At 39.6% G+C, this 23,191-nt stretch overlaps 2 protein-coding genes across 3 annotated transcripts; both read right to left on the bottom strand.

Moving 5' to 3' along the window:
• Positions 1–1,180: 1,180 nt before the first annotated feature.
• Positions 1,181–9,897, bottom strand: tsen34 (TSEN34 tRNA splicing endonuclease subunit). 2 transcript variants are annotated; one of them, XM_081372144.1, is made up of 4 exons: positions 8,984–9,897; positions 6,661–6,802; positions 4,629–4,901; positions 1,181–1,798 (listed from the first exon to the last, which is right to left on the bottom strand). In XM_081372144.1, exons 1-4 carry the CDS (start codon positions 9,320–9,322, stop codon positions 1,581–1,583), a joined length of 972 nt encoding a protein of 323 aa, XP_081228270.1. In that variant the 5' UTR covers positions 9,323–9,897; the 3' UTR covers positions 1,181–1,580. The 2 variants fall into 2 exon arrangements, with proteins under 2 accessions (XP_081228270.1, XP_081228271.1); XM_081372145.1 differs by having other exon boundaries at positions 4,629–4,895; positions 8,984–9,708.
• Positions 9,898–10,183: 286 nt separating this feature from the next.
• Positions 10,184–21,988, bottom strand: selenot1b (selenoprotein T, 1b). The gene is made up of 6 exons (XM_081372591.1): positions 21,485–21,988; positions 20,596–20,706; positions 20,366–20,492; positions 12,698–12,785; positions 12,437–12,594; positions 10,184–10,754 (listed from the first exon to the last, which is right to left on the bottom strand). Exons 1-5 carry the CDS (start codon positions 21,613–21,615, stop codon positions 12,470–12,472), a joined length of 582 nt encoding a protein of 193 aa, XP_081228717.1. The 5' UTR covers positions 21,616–21,988; the 3' UTR covers positions 10,184–10,754; positions 12,437–12,469.
• Between the last annotated feature and the right edge of the window lie 1,203 nt (positions 21,989–23,191).

Raw genomic sequence — 23,191 nt, 5'->3', positions numbered from 1 at the left:
GTTTTGCACTTAAAAATATTCTCAATGGGTCTTGACCATAGACAGTAAAAAAATAGGACTTGACAGACTCCCATTGTGCAGTAAATGTAACGTCTCCACCATATTTGGCATTTGATATATATCATCATAGTGTATAAAATGTTAAAATTGCAAATTTAAAATAAATGTAAATATTAGTTGTCCTTTAGAGCCGGCTGTGTTGTCGCGACACATACCAGCAAGCTGTATTCATTTGACCATAACTCTTCAACCGTTTGTACTATCAAAACCATTCAAATTGCCCCTGACAGTAGACAACATACGCTTTTCGGCAATATACGTCTTATTACGTAATTTCATGCTTTCCGTCTGCAAATGACAGCAGTGCGGGAAGGAAGGATTTGAACAGAGAGACACGAAGCGCGCCAGGTTAGAATGTTTTGAATTGCATAAAATAATAAAAGAAACGAACAAATACATGGTGAAAGAAGTGTTAGACAGCAGAAGAGGGGATTGGGATGATTTTTAATGAAACTCGGGAAGCGGAAGCGGATGGCCGTTACTCTTTCACGTATCTAAGCATGTGGTGAGTGCATGTGTATGTGTGTGTGCCTATGAATGTGTGCATTTGTATGTGTGCTTGTATGAAAAAAAGTGTCCTAAATGAAAACTGTGCCACCCAATGTCACAAAAAAGACAAAAAACAGTATATATGTATTATAGTTAATTTTTAAACTTTAAAGTGTTAGGTTCTTTCGTTTATGATTTTTTTCTGTTTTTATTTTTTTAATAAAAATCTGTAAATTTATTCTGTTTTTTTTTTGTCTATTTAAATTCTATTTACAAACTCACCACACACAATTAATGGTCAATAACTGTAATATGTTTAAAGCTAATCTTTTCTGAAAAAGATGACACCTTGCACATGAAGATAGCACATTGTTTAGAATTGTACAGTCAAAAAAATCTAAATATGTGAAAAACACCTATTTTAGCTTCAGGTTCTAAAGGGTTAAAATTGCATGAACATGGAATTCAATATTTTCACCATTATACAGTAAAAATACCACTTGTTAATAACATTAATAAAGAGGAATACTGTAACAAATGTATTGTTTAATGTTAAACTAATGGGATCTTATTATAAAGTGCTACCAAAATGTTTGTTCAATCAAAATATTTAAAACATTGCATATTGTTTCAATATTTACTTTATTAATTCATTTTTCAAAAGTTAGAGTTCAACAAGTATTCCTGCATAACAGAAATGAAACAACAATCAAGCATAGTGTATTTGTCACCTCACTTTATCAGTAGATTTTTAATGCTTGTGAGGCTTAAACTGAGTAACAATGGAAACCAATTTTATAAATAACTAGACTCAAACCCTTCATATCATTTTAAAGACATTTATTAGATGATATTGGAATATCCTCCCTCTGCATAGCTGGTCATGCACATTTAGTAGTCCAGCAGAATTCAGTCATTAGAATTTATCTCACACACACACATACACATCAGAAGACACGCCGAGTTTCCAATAGCACCACATCATCTATGAACTATAAAAAATAGATGAAAAAAAAGCAATATTTGTGTAGTTACACCATAGAACTCCACTGCAGCGATGAATACACCACATCGCCCTCCGCACTCTCATCCTTCCCAGTCTCACTACGGCTCTGCGGAGAGCAAAGCAACACTGTTTTCTTCACATTAGAGCCCAGACGAGCTATAGCCAGAACATCACAGAGAGGTAGCTCTTCATCCATGGAAATACATAATGCAATGAAATGAGCATGGAAACGCAGAGGATCTCCTGCAAAAAGACAATAATAAGATCTTAACTATTAAGCTGCACTGAAAATACTTACGTTCTGTATTCAATGAAAAAATGATGGAAGCTTGTTTCCATAATTGAAAAAAAAAGTAATTGCAACTTTTTTTTAGCTCACAATTGTGACTTTTTCCCTCAGAATTGCAAGTTATAACTCACAATTCCGAGTTTACATGCCGTAATTCTTTTTTTCCCCTCACAATTCTGGGTTTACATCTCGCAATTCTGACTTTATTTCTCACAATTCCGAGTTTACATGTCCCAAATTGGACTTTTATTTCACAATTCTGTGAACGTGTCACAATTCTGACTTTTTTTTCACAAAGTTCCGAGTTTATATCTCGCAATTCTGGCTTTTTTTTCCTCACAATTCCGAGTTTATACCTCGCAATTCTGTTTTTTTTTTCCTCACAATTCCGAGTTTATACCTCGCAATTCTGACTTTTTTTCCCTCACAATTCCGAGTTTACATCACGCAATTCTGTCTTTTTTCCCCCCACAATTCCGAGTTTATACCTGGCAATTCTGGCTTTTTTTCCCCTCACAATTCCGAGTTTACATCTCGCAATTCTGGCTTTTTTTTCTCACAAATTCCGAGTTTACATCACGCAATTCTGGCTTTTTTTCCCCCACAATTCCGAGTTTATACCTGGCAATTCTGGCTTTTTTTTCCCTCACAATTCCGAGTTTACATCTCGCAATTCAGACTTTTTTTTTTCACAAAGTTCTGAGTTTACATCACGCAATTCTGACTTTTTTTTCACAAAGTTCTGAGTTAATATCTCGCAATTCTGGCTTTTTTTCCCCCACAATCCCGAGTTTATACCTCGCAATTCTGGCTTTTTTTTCCCTCACAATTCCGAGTTTACATCTCGCAATTCAGACTTTTTTTTTTCACAAAGTTCTGAGTTTACATCACGCAATTCTGACTTTTTTTTTCTCACAATTCCGAGTTTATACCTTGCAATTCTGGCTTTTTTTCCTCACAATTCCGAGTTTATACCTCGCAATTCTGTTTTTTTTTCTCACAATTCCGAGTTTACATCATGCAATTCTGGCTTTTTTCCCCCCACAATCCCGAGTTTATACCTCGCAATTCTGACTTTTTTTTCACAAAGTTCTGAGTTTATATCTCGCAATTCTGGCTTTTTTTCCCCCACAATTCCGAGTTTATACCTGGCAATTCTGGCTTTTTTTTCCTCACAATTCCGAGTTTACATCACGCAATTCTGTTTTTTTTTTTTCTCACAATTCCGAGTTTACATCACGCAATTCTGGCTTTTTTCCCCCCACAATCCCGAGTTTATACCTCGCAATTCTGACTTTTTTTTCACAAAGTTCTGAGTTTATATCTCGCAATTCTGGCTTTTTTTCCCCCACAATTCCGAGTTTATACCTGGCAATTCTGGCTTTTTTTTCCTCACAATTCTGAGTTTACATCACGCAATTCTGTTTTTTTTTTTTTTCACAATTCCGAGTTTATACCTCGCAATTCTGACTTTTTTTTCTCACAATTACGAGTTTACATCACGCAATTTTGACTTTTTTTTCTCACAATTCCGAGTTTACATCATGCAATTTTGACTTTTTTTTCTCATAATTCGGAGTTTACATCACGCAATTTTGACTTTTTTTTCTCACAATTCCGAGTTTACATCACGCAATTTTGACATTTTTTTCTCACAATTCCGAGTTTACATCATGCAATTTTGACTTTTTTTTCTCATAATTCGGAGTTTACATCACGCAATTTTGACTTTTTTTTCTCACAATTCCGAGTTTACATCACGCAATTTTGACTTTTTTTTCTCACAATTCCGAGTTTACATCATGCAATTTTGACTTTTTTTTCTCATAATTCGGAGTTTACATCACGCAATTTTGACTTTTTTTTCTCATAATTCGGAGTTTACATCACGCAATTTTGACTTTTTTTTCTCATAATTCCGAGTTTACATCACGCAATTTTGACTTTTTTTTCTCACAATTCCGAGTTTACATCATGCAATTCTGACTTTTTTTCCTCACAATTCCGAGTTTACATCATGCAATTTTGACTTTTTTTTCTCACAATTCCGAGTTTACATCATGCAATTCTGACTTTTTTTTCTCACAATTCTGAGTTTACATCACGCAATTCGGATTTTTTTTCTCACAATTCTGAGTTTACATCACGCAATTCTGACTTTTTCTCACAATTCACAAAACATCACGCAATTCTTTTTTTTTTTCACAATTCCGAGTTTATACCTCGCAATTCTGGCTTTTTTTCCTCACAATTACGAGTTTATACCTCGCAATTCTGGCTTTTTTTCCCCCACAATTACGAGTTTATACCTCGCAATTCTGACTTTTTTTTCTCACAATTCCGAGTTTACATCACGCAATTCTGACTTTTTTTTCTCACAATTCTGAGTTTACATCACGCAATTCTGACTTTTTCTCACAATTCACAAAACATCACGCAATTCTTGTTTTGTTTTGTTTTCTCACAATTCCGAGTTTATACTTCGCAATTCTGGCTTTTTTTCCCTCACAATTACGAGTTTACATCACGCAATTCTGGCTTTTTGCACGGAATTCTGAGTTGACATCTCTCACAAAGTAAAAAAAAAAGGTAATTGCGAGTTTATATTTTGCAACCGCGAGTTAACATCTCTCAGTGAGTTTATTTCTCACAATTCTGAATTTATATCACAATTTTGAGTTAATATCTCATAATTCAGATTATTATTTATTTTTTATTCTCAAGTGGAAAGAAGCTTCCATTAAAAAAAAAATACATTTTTTCAAATACATGTCATAAACATACCTGGATATACCAGGAAATCTCCTCCAAACTTCCCTGCGGAGGTCAGGTAGAAACCTTTATTTCTCAGATCCCTGTATACACAGAATCTAGTGTTCAAGCGTTCATCTCTAGGCACCGGCCAATCAGTGGAAAGGAAACTGCGTTCCTCTGGACAGTGGCTGAAGCCGGCACGGGCAGTACAGAGCTGGACCGCCATGGCCGGCCACGGAAAGCGGAAAGCCTGGTCCAATGCATTAAGACGGTCTCTAATTGCATTGCCGGAGTCATCTGTGGCTGTGGGATCAGGAAGAGTCAAATATCATTGGCACATTGTATACAGTATCAGGGCTCTTATCATGCTTGAACAAACAAAAGCACAATATTATAATAAATTTTGGGGGGATTGAGGAATCACCCTGCTCTTGACTGAATAATTGATGTGGCTTTATTAAAGATTAATCTACATTTCATTTATACAGTGAAGATCATGCAATGTTATTTTACATTTAATAACTTTACTCAATTACGGTCTTATTTCTGTACTGTTGAATGTGTTAGAGCTAATGCATGTAATTCATTTATTTATTTATTTATTTTTTGTTCTTATTTTTATTACTGTCTGTTTACTTGCCTTTAATGTTTGAATATTTATATTAGTTTGGCTAGTAGTTTTGGTATCAAAATTGCAATCAAGAATTGTAAAATTTCACTGGTGTCATACCCTTATTTGTTAGAATACAAGGTTACATGGGTCAAAAACAATATTTTTTATTTATTCATTCATTTTTGAGGCAGGGGATTAGTGTTGAGCCCAGAGGATATTTTTGTTTTTAATATTTTAACACAGTTGTGGGAAAAACTGTCAAATGTCCAATACTTTTCTTCTGATGTTTAAAGTTTTGATGCCTTAAATTAAACTTTAGATTTAAATTTGTGAGGCTTGCAGCAATTATAACAGTTAGGAAATACAAATAGGTCAAGAGCATTGTTTGCAGAATCCTGGTAATGTACTACTATTCGCTTGTCAGCTGATCAATCAAATTTACTAAAAAGGTTTTACTGAATCTGGATCACGTCCAAGTGATCTGAGGGCGCTCGCGCATCCTGGTGTGTGACGTGTGCGCAGACTGGTGCATAGATATATACACTAGATGTCACCTTGTCTATGGCAGTTCATTGGAACGAATGTCTTTAAGGCGACATCTAGTGTATATATCTATGCACCAGTCTGCGCACACGACACACACCAGGATGCGCGCGCGCCCTCAGATCACTTGGACGTGGCTGTGTTACAAGAGGTAAAAACGATATAAATGCTGTTAGTTTTCTCACACAAACCGCTCGTTTCGTGTCTTAGGCCATCAATGTGTACTTACGATGGGGAATTGTTTAATTTGGACGATGGGGAATTGTTTTATTTTGGACTCTGTGCATGCTCTTTGAGACCGTGACCATAGACCTGCATTATACGACTGACAGACAAGAGCGGTTTGACCTAAAAATATCTAAATTGAAACTACTGCGGAAAAAAAGACACCTACATCTTGGATGCCCTTGAGGTAAGCTAAAACATATCAAAATTTAATTTCAAAGTGAACTATCCCTTTAATGCAATTATTAGAGAGAGAGAGAGAGAGAGAGAGTGTGTGTGTGAATTGCCCGAGTCTGTGCTACTCTCAACAGTGTTCGGCAGCAGTGTCTCTACTAATAGCTAAACTTTAAGTTTATCTGCTTCAATAACAGAGCCCTTATTACCTCACTAATGGCAAAATGTCATGTAGATTTTAAGTTGCTAAACTATTTTACTGATAAAATCATCGAAGCAGCACTGACAACACGTTTCTGTGCGAGTGTGTGCCCGTACTGTATGTGTGTGTGTGTGCATTTGAGTGGGAGAGCAGGAGACAGAGAGTATGTGCTTTCCGTACATAATCGAAGTGGGTTTTGGTTCCTTTGCTGTTGTAGGCTGTAAGGACTTTTGAAATAACTGAAATCATTTGGTGAACAGGCGAAGTAATATGGACATGTAATGAGGCATGCGCCTCTCTCTCACCGTTCTCTTTCTCATTGATGATTTTCTTCAGCACTGTCTTCTTGTCCTCCAGGGCCAGAGCACACTGCTCCTTATAACTGCTCTCCAGACCTGCCTCATACTGCCTCACAGCCTCTGAATGCATCTCTTCATCTCCACAATCCTGATGAAAATCATATCACATACATACACTCACATAATAAGAAAGATAGATAGATACAATCAAAAAACAGACAGACAGATAGATAGATAGATAGATAGATAGATAGATAGATAGATAGATAGATAGATAGATAGATAGATAGATAGATAGATAGATAGATAGATAGAGAAGGGGATGGATTTTGGAATCCAGTGCTGCTTAAATGTATATCTAATGAGTGATTATAATCAAGATATTAATCAATATTTTTCCTTCTAAACATCACATGAGTTGAATGACTTCTCTAAGCTTATGAGATTTTACTTTGTTATAGAAGTTACCAGTGTGATTACTGAAATATTCTTTTCATGTACTCTGTAATGTCTGTATTTGATATCTAAATGCAGTAACAGTGCTTGCTTATTTAGCCCAGCTTCCAGAAATGAAATATGGACTTGTTTTGTTAGAGAAAGTTCTTCAACATGTGTTAAAACATGTAAGGGTCACTGGAATCAATAGTTTGAGTGACCATTTCGTAACTAAAGTCTTTACTTTACCGTGTTAGATTAAAGTGTAATTTCCTTGAGAAAGAATTAATTATCTTAATGTTTTGAGAAGACTCTCCTGTTTATAGTTAGAGCCTGGTCAAATCCAACCTTGAAGAATCTGTGTTGGTGTGTGTGTTAGTCTTCTTGGTTACAGGTTAAGGAACCACTGTCATTCTTGAAGATTGACTGAGTTGTTGTTCTGGACATGCTGGCGCCCATCAACCCAAATCTGTGACCTGGAAGGTCACGACGTGCCTAACTTCAGGGTCCGAGTGTCAGCTGCATAATCGATGGAGATATGCTTCAGTCTATCTGTATATGTGGAAAATGACTATGTTCATCTATTTCTTAGCCAATGAGAATCATTCAACCTGAAGCAAGGAATAGCTTAGACCTTGGTGAAGGGTAATAACTGCTGTGATCTTCGTAACTGTAAATGGGGCGGCCTATGAACTCCTTGGGAGTCTTGAAGCTTACGTCTGCCTGATGAAACTGAAAATTATCTTCAGTAAAAGTTTTCTTAGATAGATAGATAGATAGATAGATAGATAGATAGATAGATAGATAGATAGATAGATAGATAGATAGATAGATAGATAGATAGATAGATAGATAGATAGATAGATAGATAGATAGATAGATAGATAGATAGATAGATAGAGAAGGGGATGGATTTTGGAATCCAGTGCTGCTTAAATGTATATCTAATGAGTGATTATAATCAAGATATTAATCAATATTTTTCCTTCTAAACATCACATGAGTTGAATGACTTCTCTAAGCTTATGAGATTTTACTTTGTTATAGAAGTTACCAGTGTGATTACTGAAATATTCTTTTCATGTACTCTGTAATGTCTGTATTTGATATCTAAATGCAGTAACAGTGCTTGCTTATTTAGCCCAGCTTCCAGAAATGAAATATGGACTTGTTTTGTTAGAGAAAGTTCTTCAACATGTGTTAAAACATGTAAGGGTCACTGGAATCAATAGTTTGAGTGACCATTTCGTAACTAAAGTCTTTACTTTACCGTGTTAGATTAAAGTGTAATTTCCTTGAGAAAGAATTAATTATCTTGATGTTTTGAGAAGACTCTCCTGTTTATAGTTAGAGCCTGGTCAAATCCAACCTTGAAGAATCTGTGTTGGTGTGTGTGTTAGTCTTCTTGGTTACAGGTTAAGGAACCACTGTCATTCTTGAAGATTGACTGAGTTGTTGTTCTGGACATGCTGGCGCCCATCAACCCAAATCTGTGACCTGGAAGGTCACGACGTGCCTAACTTCAGGGTCCGAGTGTCAGCTGCATAATCGATGGAGATATGCTTCAGTCTATCTGTATATGTGGAAAATGACTATGTTCATCTATTTCTTAGCCAATGAGAATCATTCAACCTGAAGCAAGGAATAGCTTAGACCTTGGTGAAGGGTAATAGCTGCTGTGATCTTCGTAACTGTAAATGGGGCGGCCTATGAACTCCTTGGGAGTCTTGAAGCTTACGTCTGCCTGATGAAACTGAAAATTATCTTCAGTAAAAGTTTTCTTAGATAGATAGATAGATAGATAGATAGATAGATAGATAGATAGATAGATAGATAGATAGATAGATAGATAGATAGATAGATGTTTGTATTCTGTGGCTGTGTAGTGTGACACCTGAGTGTGCAGTGAAGCGACACCAGTGCTCGTCTCCTCCAGCAGCAGCGCCTCCTCCTGCAGGAGCTCCAGAGGTCGTCCCAGCCGCACGTTCTGCCGAGGCTGACGGGCCAGAGAGCCCACCAGAGCCCCGGTCACACCCACAGACCTGCACCGTTTCATGTCCGACACCTTCCACAACAGAGGAGTGGATCCGCAAAAGCTGATGTCCACCAAAGCATCTCCTGCTGGCTGATTCTCACTTTCGCTTCTGGTATCCATATCATCCTTTACTTCAATACTTGATGATGATGATGGTGATGATTGTGGAATATTCATCTCTGCTGGATCCCCATCCATTAACGTACTCTTCCAAAACACACCTAGACTCAACACTGACTATCAACGTGTACGCTGTGCCTCCGCTCTAAAGGGCATTTACCAAGATATTTTGTATCGGCACTAAAAATTGAAACAGTAAATACGATATCTCGGTGCACTGCATGAAGAAAATTAAAGTAACATGACTGCAGTGATGACAGATATTTCAACATGAACTATGCCTCAGGGTCATGTTTACCACGCGCTGCCTGAACACGAATGCTATTTCAGTACTTTCATCTGCTGAAAGACTTTTACATGATAAATTCATTACAAACTTCAACAAAAATGATTGTTAAATCGCGATTCACAACACGTGTATTCTTTACACAACTTCCTTCGCATGCATCGATCGCATACCATGTGATGTGACCACACTCACTGTGGCGCCATCATGGTCCCCTAAAAGTTACAAGTCACAATTCGCTTTACTGCCATGGTTTAAAATAGATTTACATGGAAAGCAATTGGTGATATTATATAACTAATATATTATAATAATAATAAAAATAAGTTACATGCAATCTTCCTCGAAAAAGCCGTTGTCATGTGGTATCTGTTAATTTTCTCATCGCTCTTTAAGATGAACCAATCTCAGCCGTTTCTAATTAGATACTCGTTTTATTCAATCGCTTTAGTATTTCCATTTGTTTTGGATGCCAGACCTTATAATTAATAGGTTTAAAATATATCACCACTTAATGCACAAATGTCTCCAGTAAAGGGAAGAAAAATACATCCTGAAAAATAATTGTCGATCATAGGTGCATTCGGCCTCTGAGGCACCGAGCGTCCTCTTGTGGAAGGCAACAGTTTTCCAAGAAGAAAAAAAGGTACCAATTGTTTACACATCCATCATTGATTGACTTTATTCAAAACACAGTATAAACAAATATTAAATATGATCAAAAATCAAAACGTATCAAAGTACATCCTTGATGATACATTTAGTTATTGGACAAATTTACAGAACTGTTTTTTAATGAATACCGTACATACATTGCAATCAGCATTAACATAAGAGTGGAATGAATAAATTGACATATGATCATATAAAGAGAGATGAAAGGGTAAATAAAATGAGTGAGCAAAATCAAATACAGTTTGTAGTTCTGAACACATTACAATGAGTTCCCAATGAACGCCAATACTTTGAAAACTGATTTCAGTAATTAATACGGCAGTCTACTGCATACACCTGAAAACAGGTAAAACACTGTATTTGACACCAATTTGATCCACTTAACAGCACATGTTCTTATTGGCCGAAGACTGCAGAGCGGCTGTGTGTACAGGAGGCTCGTGGGGCAGCGAGAGGGACTGGACATCCAGCCTGCACTAGCAGACACACTGCATTCAGTGCAAACCTTCATTAATGCCGTCTCACACACCAGTGACTCACATCACACACCTGGAGAAAAAGTTACAAAGAGGGGGAAAAGATAAGCTGGAGCTCTGAATTTACAGAATGTTCTTAAAGTCAGAATGAAATGGAAGTTGCGATAGTCTTTTCGTCCCTGTTGTGATGTATATCTGAGTGAAAACTGTTCTAAAAATAATAAATAATAATACTCGCCAGTAAACACATCATCAGAGATGTCGCTGCAAGTTAATTTGATTAAAGATTATGAGGACACATGAATTAAAAAAAAAAAAAAATCATATCCACAGATAAATAATTTATAATAAATACTGCAATATTCCATTAAAAAAAGAATGGTCAATTTTGATTTCATAGTGACTTTAAAATCACAATGTATTATTTTGGACACATTCAAAGATCTTTGAGTGGTGCAGGGATGATGTATTTTTGTAGATCAACCCGGCAGTCAGTGTCACCCTGGTTCCTTAGACAAAAACCCAATAAAAAAAACCCAATAGGATTTTTCCATAAGGTTTTGAATTATTGCAAAAAATAAGCTCTGTGATCAACAAATCAAGATAATTTTCACAAATAAGCAAAACTTTTATGAATTTTGGAGCCTAAATACAAGCTAAACGTAGGCTAGACTTCAACGTCACCACCATTAAAGGGTTAGTTCACCCAAAAATGAAAATTCTGTCAGTAATTACTCACCCTCGTGTTGTTCCAACCCCGTAAGACTTTCGTTCATCTTCGGAACACAAATTAAGATATTTTTGATTAAATCTGAGTGCTGTCTCACTCCTCCTGCAGGCTAATGGACACCTTAACTTGCTGGCCCAGAAAATGCATTAAAGAGATCGTTAATATTGTCCAAGTGACTCCAGTGGCTCAATCTTAAGTTTATAAAGCGACGAGAATACTTCTTGTGCGCAAAAACAAACAAAAATAACGACTTTATTCCACTTTTCATTTCCTTCTCTCTAGACCTCGAGTCTTTTTACGTAGTGTAATAGCGTAGCGCGTCTGTGTTGCACGTCACCACGTAGGCTCACTATTGGGCGACGCTGGTCATGTGTGATACGTGGTGACGTGCAACACAGACGCGCTACGCTATTACACTATGTGAAAAGACTCGAGGAATAATATATAAGTATAAGCCTGCAGAAGGAGTGATCCAGCTCTCAGATTTCATCAAAAATATCTTAATTTGTGTTCCGAAGATGAACGAAAGTCTTACGAGGTTGGAACAACATGAGGGAGTAATAACTGACAGAATTTTCATTTTTGGGTGAACTAACCCTTTAAGCTTCTGACAGCTCTTTCAGTCTTTATAATAAAAAAACATTTTCCCTGAAAATTTGAGTTAGAATATTTTTCAAGAGCCAATTATGAGTTTACTGCTCTGTGCGATGAGGTTTAATGTCCTCTGCAGTCCCACACTTGTAAGCGACCACTTTTTTCAAGACACGTAAAGGCTTTAAAAAAAAAAAAATCACGAGTGGGGTATTACTGGTGTGTTTTATGTCAAAGAATAAAACATGAAAATATCTTGAGCTTGCGTTCACCTCAGACCTTATTTCAGGCTTTTAACAAAAAACCCATTGACTTCGGGACGATGGAACCAGAAGTGCTAAAATGCTAACCCATGACCGGGTTTTGGCCTACAGAAACACGTCATCCCTGCACCACTATATTCATGGTGGCGTAAAAACCATCAGGCTACCCACAAGTCACAGCCAGTCTGTTCAGTTCCTGCAGCCTTACGCCCGTCTGTGGGGGAGAGAGTCCATGTGTACGCTCAGCTTCATCTCGTTCTCCAGAATCTGCAACAGCTGCTGCATGGAGGGCAGGTGGCCTGACTCCAGCTTTGACCATACAGGCACATCTGTGAGCGCATAAACACACACAGGCAAAGTAAACATGACTAGTATTAAACATCATGTAGTGTGAAATCAGTATTCTGATCAATAATCAATCATCAGTCCTACCATTAAGTGTGATTTCAAAGGCGCCAGAGGACATACACTGGTTTTCAATCATGTTACAGAGGAAGAACACCATCATGCAGGCATATATCTATAAAAACACAACAAACTGAGGTCACAAACACATGTAGTAGGCAATATTTCACGTGGGAACAAATTTCTGAATCACTAGCATCACCAAACAGAACTGACTGAATAACAGATTTCCCAAACATTCAATTAATGAACTAAAGGTTTCATTCTATTACATTGTTTTCAAAGGTTCTAATGGGGAAAGACTGTGCGTGAACACTACGTACACATTTTTTAACAAACAAATCACTAACTATTGTCCTCAAATTGATTTAAAAATGAATAACTGAAACCACACGTACACAAAAATTATACTAAATTTTATTCATCTGAGATATATAGCCTATATGTTCAAAACTGAAAATAACAGAATCTAGAGAAATGTAAAACCGTCTCTGAAAAGGAGGATTGATAGAGATGTGTAGGTGGCTGGCTTGAAAACCAGTGGAGGTGTCGGTAAGAACAATCCAGTCTAGTCACTTCAATTACACGGCATCTTTCTTTATTAGGAATGTATGTGTGTGAGCGTGTGATTTCTACAAGAACAGAAATACAATGTTTTAGTTCACAATAAACATAACATGAAATCAACATGAAATCCACTGGAAATAAAGGAATTTAAACAATACATGAAGTCATCTACTCATAATATAATCTCAGATACATATGTAAATAACTAAAGAACATGCCTAAGCAAGAAATACAGCAAAATAAACACATTTAGGATAAACTTAATACAGAATAATGATTAAGTGTCAAAATAAGCACTTACATGGTCAAATACACACACGCAGGGAAAAACAAAGGAAGAACTCAGTCCTCTGCACAGTGCATCCATGTGCACCAGAATGAAGGTGCTGTGGGCACAGGTGCAATTTATAAGGCCTGATAGTGTCCTAATTGGCTTGAGATTAGGTGGGTGGAGCTAAAACTTAATAGGAAAATTAACAAGCAAAGTGGGGTGTGGCACATGCTTGGCACCTTGACGCTTAGGGACACACAACTTCTCAACAGCCGCCCCCAAATTTGTAGGGCAAATTTGATCAATCAGGGGAGATCAGGCAGGGCAGGAAGAGGAATGAGGCGGGCAATGGGCCTTGTATATGTCCTGTCCTTGACTTGGACATCAGCAACCCTACAACGGCCATCCTTGCTGGAATGAAGGGAGATGACCTTACCCACTGACCATTGGGATCTGGGAAGTTGAGGATCTAGTATTAGAACAACAGTGTTAGGTTGTAGGTTAGGATGATCTGTACGCCACTTCTGTCTGGACTGGAGAGAGGGAAGATAATTTCGAAGGAAATGGGCCCAAAAATGATCAGAAAGGATCTGGCTGTGACGCCATTGACGGCGACTGTGCAGCTCAGAGTCTGGATATGTAACCAGAGGAAGGGAAGCATCATGCCGCCCCATCAGCAGCAAGTTAGGGGTCACCGGGTCAGGGTCAGCAATGTCAGAAGACACATAGCCTATGGGTTTGGAATTTAAGATGCCTTCAATTTCAATCATTACTGTGCGTAATACCTCCTCACTGACAATTTGAGCACCGAGGGTAGTCTCCAGAGCGATTTTGATGGAGCGTATTTCACGCTCCCAGGTTCCACCAAAGTGAGGTGCGTATGGAGGATTGAATTTGAAGGAAATCCTCTGCTTAGCTAGAGCTTCCTGAAGGTCAGGGGTCAGGGATTGATAGGCATCAAGTAACTCTCTCTTACCGCCAATGAAGTTGGTACCTCTGTCAGAGAGTAGTTCAAATGGTTTACCTCTGCGAGCAATAAAGCGCCTGAGCGCCATCAGGAAGGAGTCTGTATTTATGTGACTGAGTAGATCAAGATGCACGCACCTAGTCGTCAGACATTTGAAAATTATTCCCCACCTTTTCTCAGCTCGTCTGCCAATCTTTACTGTATAGGGCCCGAAACAATCCATCCCAGTGGAATAGAATGGAGGTGTGTTCAGGCGAAGGCGAGCGGGAGGGAGATCCGCCATTTGGGGAATAATAGGATGTGCTCGGAACTGTTGGCATTTCGGGCACCTATGCTGATATTTTTTTACTGCCTCACGACCCCTCAGGATCCAGTACCGCCTCCTTAACTCAGCGAATAGCCTCTCTCGCCCAGGATGTTGTAAGTGGTCATCACAATCCTTAATTATAAGCGTTGTGATTGGATGGGCAGGGTCCAGGACTACTGGATGAATGGCATCAGGGGGTAGATCACTACTTCGCCGTAACCTTACGCCAACTCGAATAAGCCCTGATGCTGGGTCTAGCTCTGGGGCAAGGGAGAGTAAACGGCTTGAAGGAAGAAGGGGCTTTTGGGTTTAAAGGCAGGCTAAATCATCCCTGAAGGAATCCACCTGGGCTTGTCTTAGGATGGCTGTCTCTGAATCACGATAGTTTTCTGCTGATGGAGGCTTTGCCGCTCCATGAAGAGATGCGGCCATGCAGTCAAGGAGATCTTGGAGGGTGGCAAATTGACTAGGGTCAGGGATGGAGGGGTATGGACTGAGAGATACAGCACCACAGAAGCTGGGCTTACGGCACTCTTCAGCATCATCAGACTGATCTATGACAGGGCTAGTGGGCCACAGCTCGGGGGATTGAAACATGAAGGCAGGTCCTTGGTTCCACCTGCAGGGCCTACTAAGTTCAGCAAGTAGCTTTCCTCTAGTTAGGTCGTCTGCTGGGTTGTTCTTAGAATCCACATAACACCACTCCTGGCCTTTAGTGAGCTCCTGAATCTCAGCTACCCTGGTTCCAACGAAAACTTTGTAACGGCAAGAGTCAGAGGTGAGCCAATGGAGTACAGTGGTAGAGTCAGTCCACAGAATAGTCTTTCTGATATGGAGGGTGAGCTCTGTTTGGAGGAGACTGAATAGCTGAGCTCCTATGAGGGCAGCACATAATTCAAGTCGTGGAATGGAAAGTTGTTTTTTGGGAGCAACGCGGGACCTCGCCATGAGAAAGGACACATTCCCTTGCTGCTGACAATCTTCTGTGCGCATGTAGGCAACCGCACCATAGGACTTCTCTGATGCATCACAGAAGATGTGGAGGTCTTGAGTGGTTAAGGAGGTGTCTACTGAATGAGGTGTGAGGCAGCGAGGCAAAGTGATGGTGGAGAGGTTAGGAAGTTCATTCTCCCATGAAAGCCAGGCTTTTAAGAGATCATGAGGGAGATTAGGGTCATCCCATTCTCGTGCATTTCCCCATAAGTGCTGGACGATGATTTTGGCTCTTGTGGTGTAAGGGAGGATATAGCCAGGAGGATCATACTGGCTAGCAAGGACTCTGTAAATATGACGCATAGTTGGAGTAGTAGATTCAATGGCTCTGTGCCTGTATCTGAGAGTATCTGTATGGCAGTTCCAGAGGAGGCCTAGAGTAGACTCTAAGGGATCAAGAGAAGGATGGTGTGATAACCAGAGCTCTGTCTGTTCTGACCTGGCTTCAGGAGGGAGGTGACAGATGACCTGAGGATCATTACTGGCCCATTGTCTGATTTCGAAGCCACCAGAGGAGAGGGTAGTGCGTAGGCTATTAAGGAGATCTTTGGCTTCCTCTGGAGTGGGGAAACTCTGTAAACAGTTATCCACGTAGAAATTACTGTGTATGGAACTGTGAATGCACTCATCTGCCTGAGCATCTTTGATGATCCTCTGGAGGATGTAAATGGCACAGCAAGGGCTTGAGGTTGTGCCAAAGGGGAGGACTTGCCATTCATACACAGTTGGGGGAACTTTACAGTCCAGGTCACGCCAGAGGAATCGCAGGAGAGGTTTATCCTGGGGTAATAGGCGCACCTGGTGAAACATTGATTTAATGTCTCCACTGATTGCAATCTTGTGCTGCCTAAAACGGAGCAAAACTCCAAGGAGGGAAGGCCCGAGGATTGGTCCAGGAAGTAACTGCGAGTTCAAACACTGATTTCGGAAGGAGAAGGAGCAATCAAACACAATGCGATCTTTACCATTGTGATGCACATTGTGGTGGGGTATGAACCAGGACTCAGGAGTATCTTCTATTTCAGAGGATGACAACTTTTTGACATACCCAGCATTAACTAATTTCTGGATCTCACCAGTATAGTTCTTTGCCTGTTGTGGATTTTGAAGGAGTCGCCTTTCACAGCTGTGGAGACGGGAAATTACTGCCTCCTTGGGGGCCTTCAGAGGGGGCCAGGGGTCTACACGGAGGAGGGGTGCTGCATATCGTAGAACGCCGTCAACAGGTGTCCTGATAGTTTGGGTCTCAAGCTGGTGCATTGCCTCTTGATCCTGTTTGGACCGAACCACTGCTTTCATGCTTCTCTGTGGTAACGCATCAATCTGCCATAGTTTCTGAACATTATGGTGGATGTCATCAGGTGGGCATTTAAAGGAGATATAATGAGAACAAGTAGAAGATAAGCTAGAAAGATCTCTTGCAGGACCCTGCAGTGTCCAGCCGAGCCGGGTCTTGATTGCTACAGGGGATCCAGGAGGGCCTAATTTGACAGGTTGTGTTGGGATGATAAGGTGTGTATGATCAGCTCCTATAAGGAGAAGTGGCCTTACTCTATTAAGCTGTTTGAGAGGGAACTGACGGAGATGTGAGTAGCGCCGCTGGAGGAATTTCACCGGGTGAGAATGTTCTGACAAGGATAGTTGTTCAGCAGTGAAGGCTTGACTGATGACATAGGACTTATTAGGATGCACTTTAGGAATAAGGGTGAAGGATACAGAAGCTCCATTAAGAGTCTGAACATCCTGTCTCACGGTTCTCAGCTGTAGACTCTCAGATTTACCTTTTAGCTGAAGTGTTTGGGCAGCAGGGTGAAGGAGGACTGTTCTTTCAGACCCATCATCCAGTATGGCATAAGTGTCTAAGGATCTGTCTCCACTGCGCAGGGTCACTTCAACTACCTTCAGTAGTACTTTATTGCAGTCACTAGGGTGGTCAAGATATAGATTTTGCACTTGCCTCTGATTAACGTTGCATAGGATGTGTAGGTGTTTCCCATTACACTGGCTGCAGCGTCCTTTCAGGTTACATTGGGTTGTAAAGTGATCTCGTAAACATCGCCAACAACGTCTCTGTTCCTTGATCCAATTAGTTATCTGGTCTTTGGTGAGCTGGAGGAAATCACCACACTTACTGACATGATGTTCAGTAGAATTGCAGTAAGCGCACACTGGATAGGATTCAGCCAAGTTGTTAGGAGGCTGAATTACTTTCAGTGAGAGAACTTGGGCTTTGGAGGAGGTCATATGAGAGGAGGTTTTAATACCATGGAGTATGGTTGTACCTCTTAATGGGTGAGGAGGTGGAGGAGGCCTCTGCCGGATAGGCTGAAAGGTCCTTTCTCTCCTAGGCTGGCAGCGGGCTTCTTGTTGTAGCCAGTTGGAAAAATCTAGGAGGTTATAGGAAAGGGAACCTGGTCTACTCAAGCATATCCATCTCTTAAACTGACAGAACTGCTCATGGGGAAGTTTCTCTAGAAGTCGCTCAACATGTGAGCCACAGGTAAGCTCAGAGAGACCCTCAGGGCCCATGGATTGAAGGAGGCCTACTAATGCTTGCACTCGAAGAGAAAATTGGTCCAAGCCTCTACCATCACCTGTACGAATAACAGGCATCTCCATGATGGACCGGAGCTCCTTCAAAGCAAGCTGTCTAGGTTGACCGTAACGCTCATCTAGGGCTCGTATAGCTCGAGTATAAGGATCTGGGGCATAAACATAAGCCAAAGCAAGTCTCCTCGCCTGGTCCACCTTTAGATGATCCAATAGGATGTGGTATTTATATTGCTCTGATTCTCTTGGATCTAACAAGTTGGATAGGGCCATCTTTAACATCATGTACTGACATTCATCCTCTCTTGTGAGATCAGGGAAAGAAGGACCTTCTACCCTCCTATGGTTTAACTGCAGGGGAACAATAGGAGGAACTAGCTGGTTTAGAGGGGCAGCCGATGTCAGGTGGTGGGGCTGCACATTGAGAGGCTGGTATGCCGGCTGGACAGAATAGGACAAAACACCAGGCAAAGGTTGATTTGGCAGTGTATAGGCTGGGAGCATGGGGTTATATGAGGCTGGTGCTTGATATGTGACAGGAAACTGACCACAGCCAGGAGGATGCGTGCTCTGCAACGACTGTGGCATAGGTTGGGTAAGAGGGGCACGACTTACAGGAGGCAGAGGAGATGGAAGCTGTGGCTGAAGTAGGAGAGGAGGGGGCCTATGGTCCTCTGTATGGGCTTGTGGAGATGCTGCTGATTGAAGGTTAAGATTATCAGGGCAAGGGGATGGCAAGCGAGACCGTGAGGAGTGGGTGCTGCTCCTAAGCATGCACTGCTGGATTAGTCTACCCTGATTTCTTAATTCTTCTACCAATTGCTGTAGGAGTGCAGTCTGAGTATCAGGAATGGGAGCTATTGGAGAGGTATGTTGGTGTTCAACTTCAGGGGTTTGCACTCTCTCAGATAGGACAGGTGAATAAGGGTGTGGAATATCCTCCTGAATGTCTCTCTCCGTGGGCAATTCCAACTCCTCTGGCTCTTCCTCAGACTCATCTTCTTTCCAGGGTTGATAATGAGGACCAGTACCAGGAATATCTGCAGGATGGAGCAGTTGTTGTTCTGGTGCTTCTGCTGTAGGTTGCGACCGCTGAGGATATTGTAGGATGAAATCATCATAACGTGCGGGGAGCTGAGCTTGGCGACGTGGGCGCTCATGCTGAGACAATGAGGGCAGGGAGTGACTAGACATATCCACTGATCATCAATGAGCTCCGGCTCGAAGGACCATGAAAAGGAGGATTGATAGAGATGTGTAGGTGGCTGGCTTGAAAACCAGTGGAGGTGTCGGTAAGAACAATCCAGTCTAGTCACTTCAATTACACGGCATCTTTCTTTATTAGGAATGTATGTGTGTGAGCGTGTGATTTCTACAAGAACAGAAATACAATGTTTTAGTTCACAATAAACATAACATGAAATCAACATGAAATCCACTGGAAATAAAGGAATTTAAACAATACATGAAGTCATCTACTCATAATATAATCTCAGATACATATGTAAATAACTAAAGAACATGCCTAAGCAAGAAATACAGCAAAATAAACACATTTAGGATAAACTTAATACAGAATAATGATTAAGTGTCAAAATAAGCACTTACATGGTCAAATACACACACGCAGGGAAAAACAAAGGAAGAACTCAGTCCTCTGCACAGTGCATCCATGTGCACCAGAATGAAGGTGCTGTGGGCACAGGTGCAATTTATAAGGCCTGATAGTGTCCTAATTGGCTTGAGATTAGGTGGGTGGAGCTAAAACTTAATAGGAAAATTAACAAGCAAAGTGGGGTGTGGCACATGCTTGGCACCTTGACGCTTAGGGACACACAACTTCTCAACAGTCTCCTCTTTGAGGATAAAAAATAAATAATTAAACGACCAGAAGGGTGGATATCAAAAGCAGAGGCAGGGAAATCCCACAACTACTCAATTATTAGTGCATGCGACTCACTATGAATGATATATTCCCAAATATAATGTGACATTTTTCAACAGAAATTGACATGCACTCCAAAAATGCCCCTCACTGACCTTATTCTCTTGTGCCCAAAGCCAGATTCCTGGAGTCTCCGTACGGAAAAATGTGAAAGGGTCTTTGCCCAGGATAATTAAACCAATCACTACAAATTTGAAGACCGAGAGGAAGGAAGCTATGTGTCTAAAAAAATAAATGAAAAAGACAAGTTTATGAGTTAAAGTCACAGACTACCATGAATTTGTATGGTCTGCAATGCAAAATTTCTTAGGCGTGAGAAATCCACCTGTATATCGGCTGTGGCAGGAAGTTTTCTCCCTCGATGCGGATGTCTGGGTACCTCTGGGAGAGAACCCGAGAGTACTCTTCAAACACCCGCCTGTACCCTCAGGACACGCTGCAAAATGAGAGGCACTGAATTAAGGAACTGACCCACCGAGGAAAAATAAACCAATAAACTGGTTCACATATGCTCGCATAATTATGAAAGCTTGTTTCTGCCACAGAATAAAAAATAAAAAGGTAAAACATTTGATCTCACAATTCTGACTCACAACTGTTTATACTGTATCTTAATGGTATAATTGTTTACTCTTTATATCTGTCAGAATTGTGAGATATAGACTCACAACTGCAAGTCAGAATTGTCTACCTTTGAAAACTACCTTTTTTTAATTCCGATTGTAGAAACAAGCTTCCATACCCAACAACAAACGTTGAGGGACAAAAGTACACTTACTATTGTAAAACATGTAGTTTTGTGTTTATTATGGTTTTACTAATAAACCATAGTTAAAAACCATGGTTATTTTTGTAGCTACAATGGTTTTGTCTCCTGAAAGACCAAGGAGAGTTGTCTTAGAGTCATTAAATGTCATATAAAACACTATAAATACTATATATACCGTTACTAAATTGGTAATTATTCAGTTACATGGTATTTTAAAAAAACAAACAAAAAAAAACATGATTTTTGCACAGTGATGCTTAGGCTACAGGGCAATTACGCTCAGCTAGACAGAGAAAACTAATAGGAAACATACATGACCCAACTTTAATGCATTTACTGATTGTACATAATTTCAGTTTAGATTAAATAGTTGCTTCATCATCAACACATGACACTGATCAGCACGCGCACTGACAGGAAACGGAAGCGCTTTCCGTCTGCTTACCAAATCTGAAACTTCAGCAGTGGCATTCCAGTATATTGCATTTTCATCTTTTTAACGCTGTCATTGTCGGCTGTAGCATGACACACTGACAGCACACAGACCAGTAGAAGACTTAAACACCGCGTTTCCATCCCGCACAATCTGCTCAATACGCTGATTTCACGCAGCCGTTATTTTGAAATCGAAAGCGAGGCTCCGGTGGGAAGAAAACCGGAAGTGTCGCCTTTAATCATAGGAGAGTCGTGAATGCGATGGCGTATTGTCGTGTTTAATGATGTTTTGTCAATTCTAAAACTGTACATACATTTCTTTCATACTTTAGACTATATACAGTGAAATTCATTTATAAATAAAATATTTTTTTTATATTATTCATAAAGTAAAAAAAGAAGCAGGAATGAACTATATAAATATCCTATATTGGATATTAACATCCAAAAGTGTAAATCGCGGCAGCAGCTTTAGGTTGGTAGTCCAAAGCCATTGTTGTTTATCTTTACTTCCGGGGTTTTTCCCACCGGAGCCTCACTTTCGATTTCAAAATGGCGGCTGTGTGAAATCAGCGTATAGCATCCAAACAGGAAACTCCCGCAGTGAATACAGCCTATCAAAGTAAGAGCTCTCATCATCAGCTCGCGTCGTTCAGACAGGCTGTTATTCTGTGCATTAGAACCGAGGTTTTCAATCTTTTAAAGGTTAAAAATCTTAAAAAAAAAAAAAAAAAAAAAAAAAAAAAAATCAGGATCTTTTAATCTTTTAAAGGTCAAACTTCAAATATGATCATTCTCATGCGAGGGAACCTCATCTTAATATTTAAAAGGCAGCTATATAGTTATATAACCAATTTATACAGTGAACATTAATATTACTATACTGTAAGTATATCTTTAAAATATTTTTTTGTTTGAATAAAATGTATTTATTTTTACAATGTTTTTCTCTGAACTTTTTCTTGGATAAAACATAAAACTGACGACATGCAAATGTTTGTGTTGGTCTAACAGACGCATTAATAGACGTTCATTCAAATTAAAATGTTTATCGCACTGAAAATTTGTCTTGTTGTGAACAGGCTTGTAGTGGTGGATGTTTTTTTTTTTGTGTGTGACTCTTTACGCCAGAAGATGGCGACCACTGATCTATATAAATGACACATATATCAGTGGTGGCGATAAAGACCAAGTCATCTAATCATTCACTCAACCGTTAGTTATACAACTATTGACCTGCCGTTTAAGCCCTAAAATGATTTAATTACTTTATTGAATTACTACTTTTCTATTTAAAAATTATTACTTACAGTTCTACTCAGAAGAATGTAACACGTATTAAGTTGGTAGGAGAATTTACATCATCTACTGTCGGAAATGGGGAATGTGACCAAAAGCAAGGGAATTAAAGGGGTATCTCAGTGGATGAAAAATGAATGACCAGAAAGTTGGATATCAAAAGCAGAGTAAAGTAAATCCTGCAACTACACAATTATTAGTGAATGGGGCTCACTATGAATGAAATATTCTGATCACGATTGAGTCATTGAATAATTTTTTCAGCTGTTTTTTTTTTTTTTAAACCCTGCTTAATTCAAGAACAAAACACCAAAACCATATCCTGGTCTTCAGATGCTACCTGCATGCAATACACTGAACAATTGATCAACAAGCCTGACAAAAGTGGACAGACTGAGAAGGTTATTGTAGTCTGAAG

The sequence above is a fragment of the Scardinius erythrophthalmus genome (assembly GCF_964197995.2).
Source record: "Scardinius erythrophthalmus genome assembly, chromosome: 8".
In the NCBI taxonomy this organism is placed as follows: Eukaryota; Metazoa; Chordata; class Actinopteri; order Cypriniformes; family Leuciscidae; genus Scardinius; species Scardinius erythrophthalmus.
The sequence above is the reverse complement of the archived record's forward strand: the minus strand, read 5'-3'. Positions and strand labels throughout refer to the sequence as shown.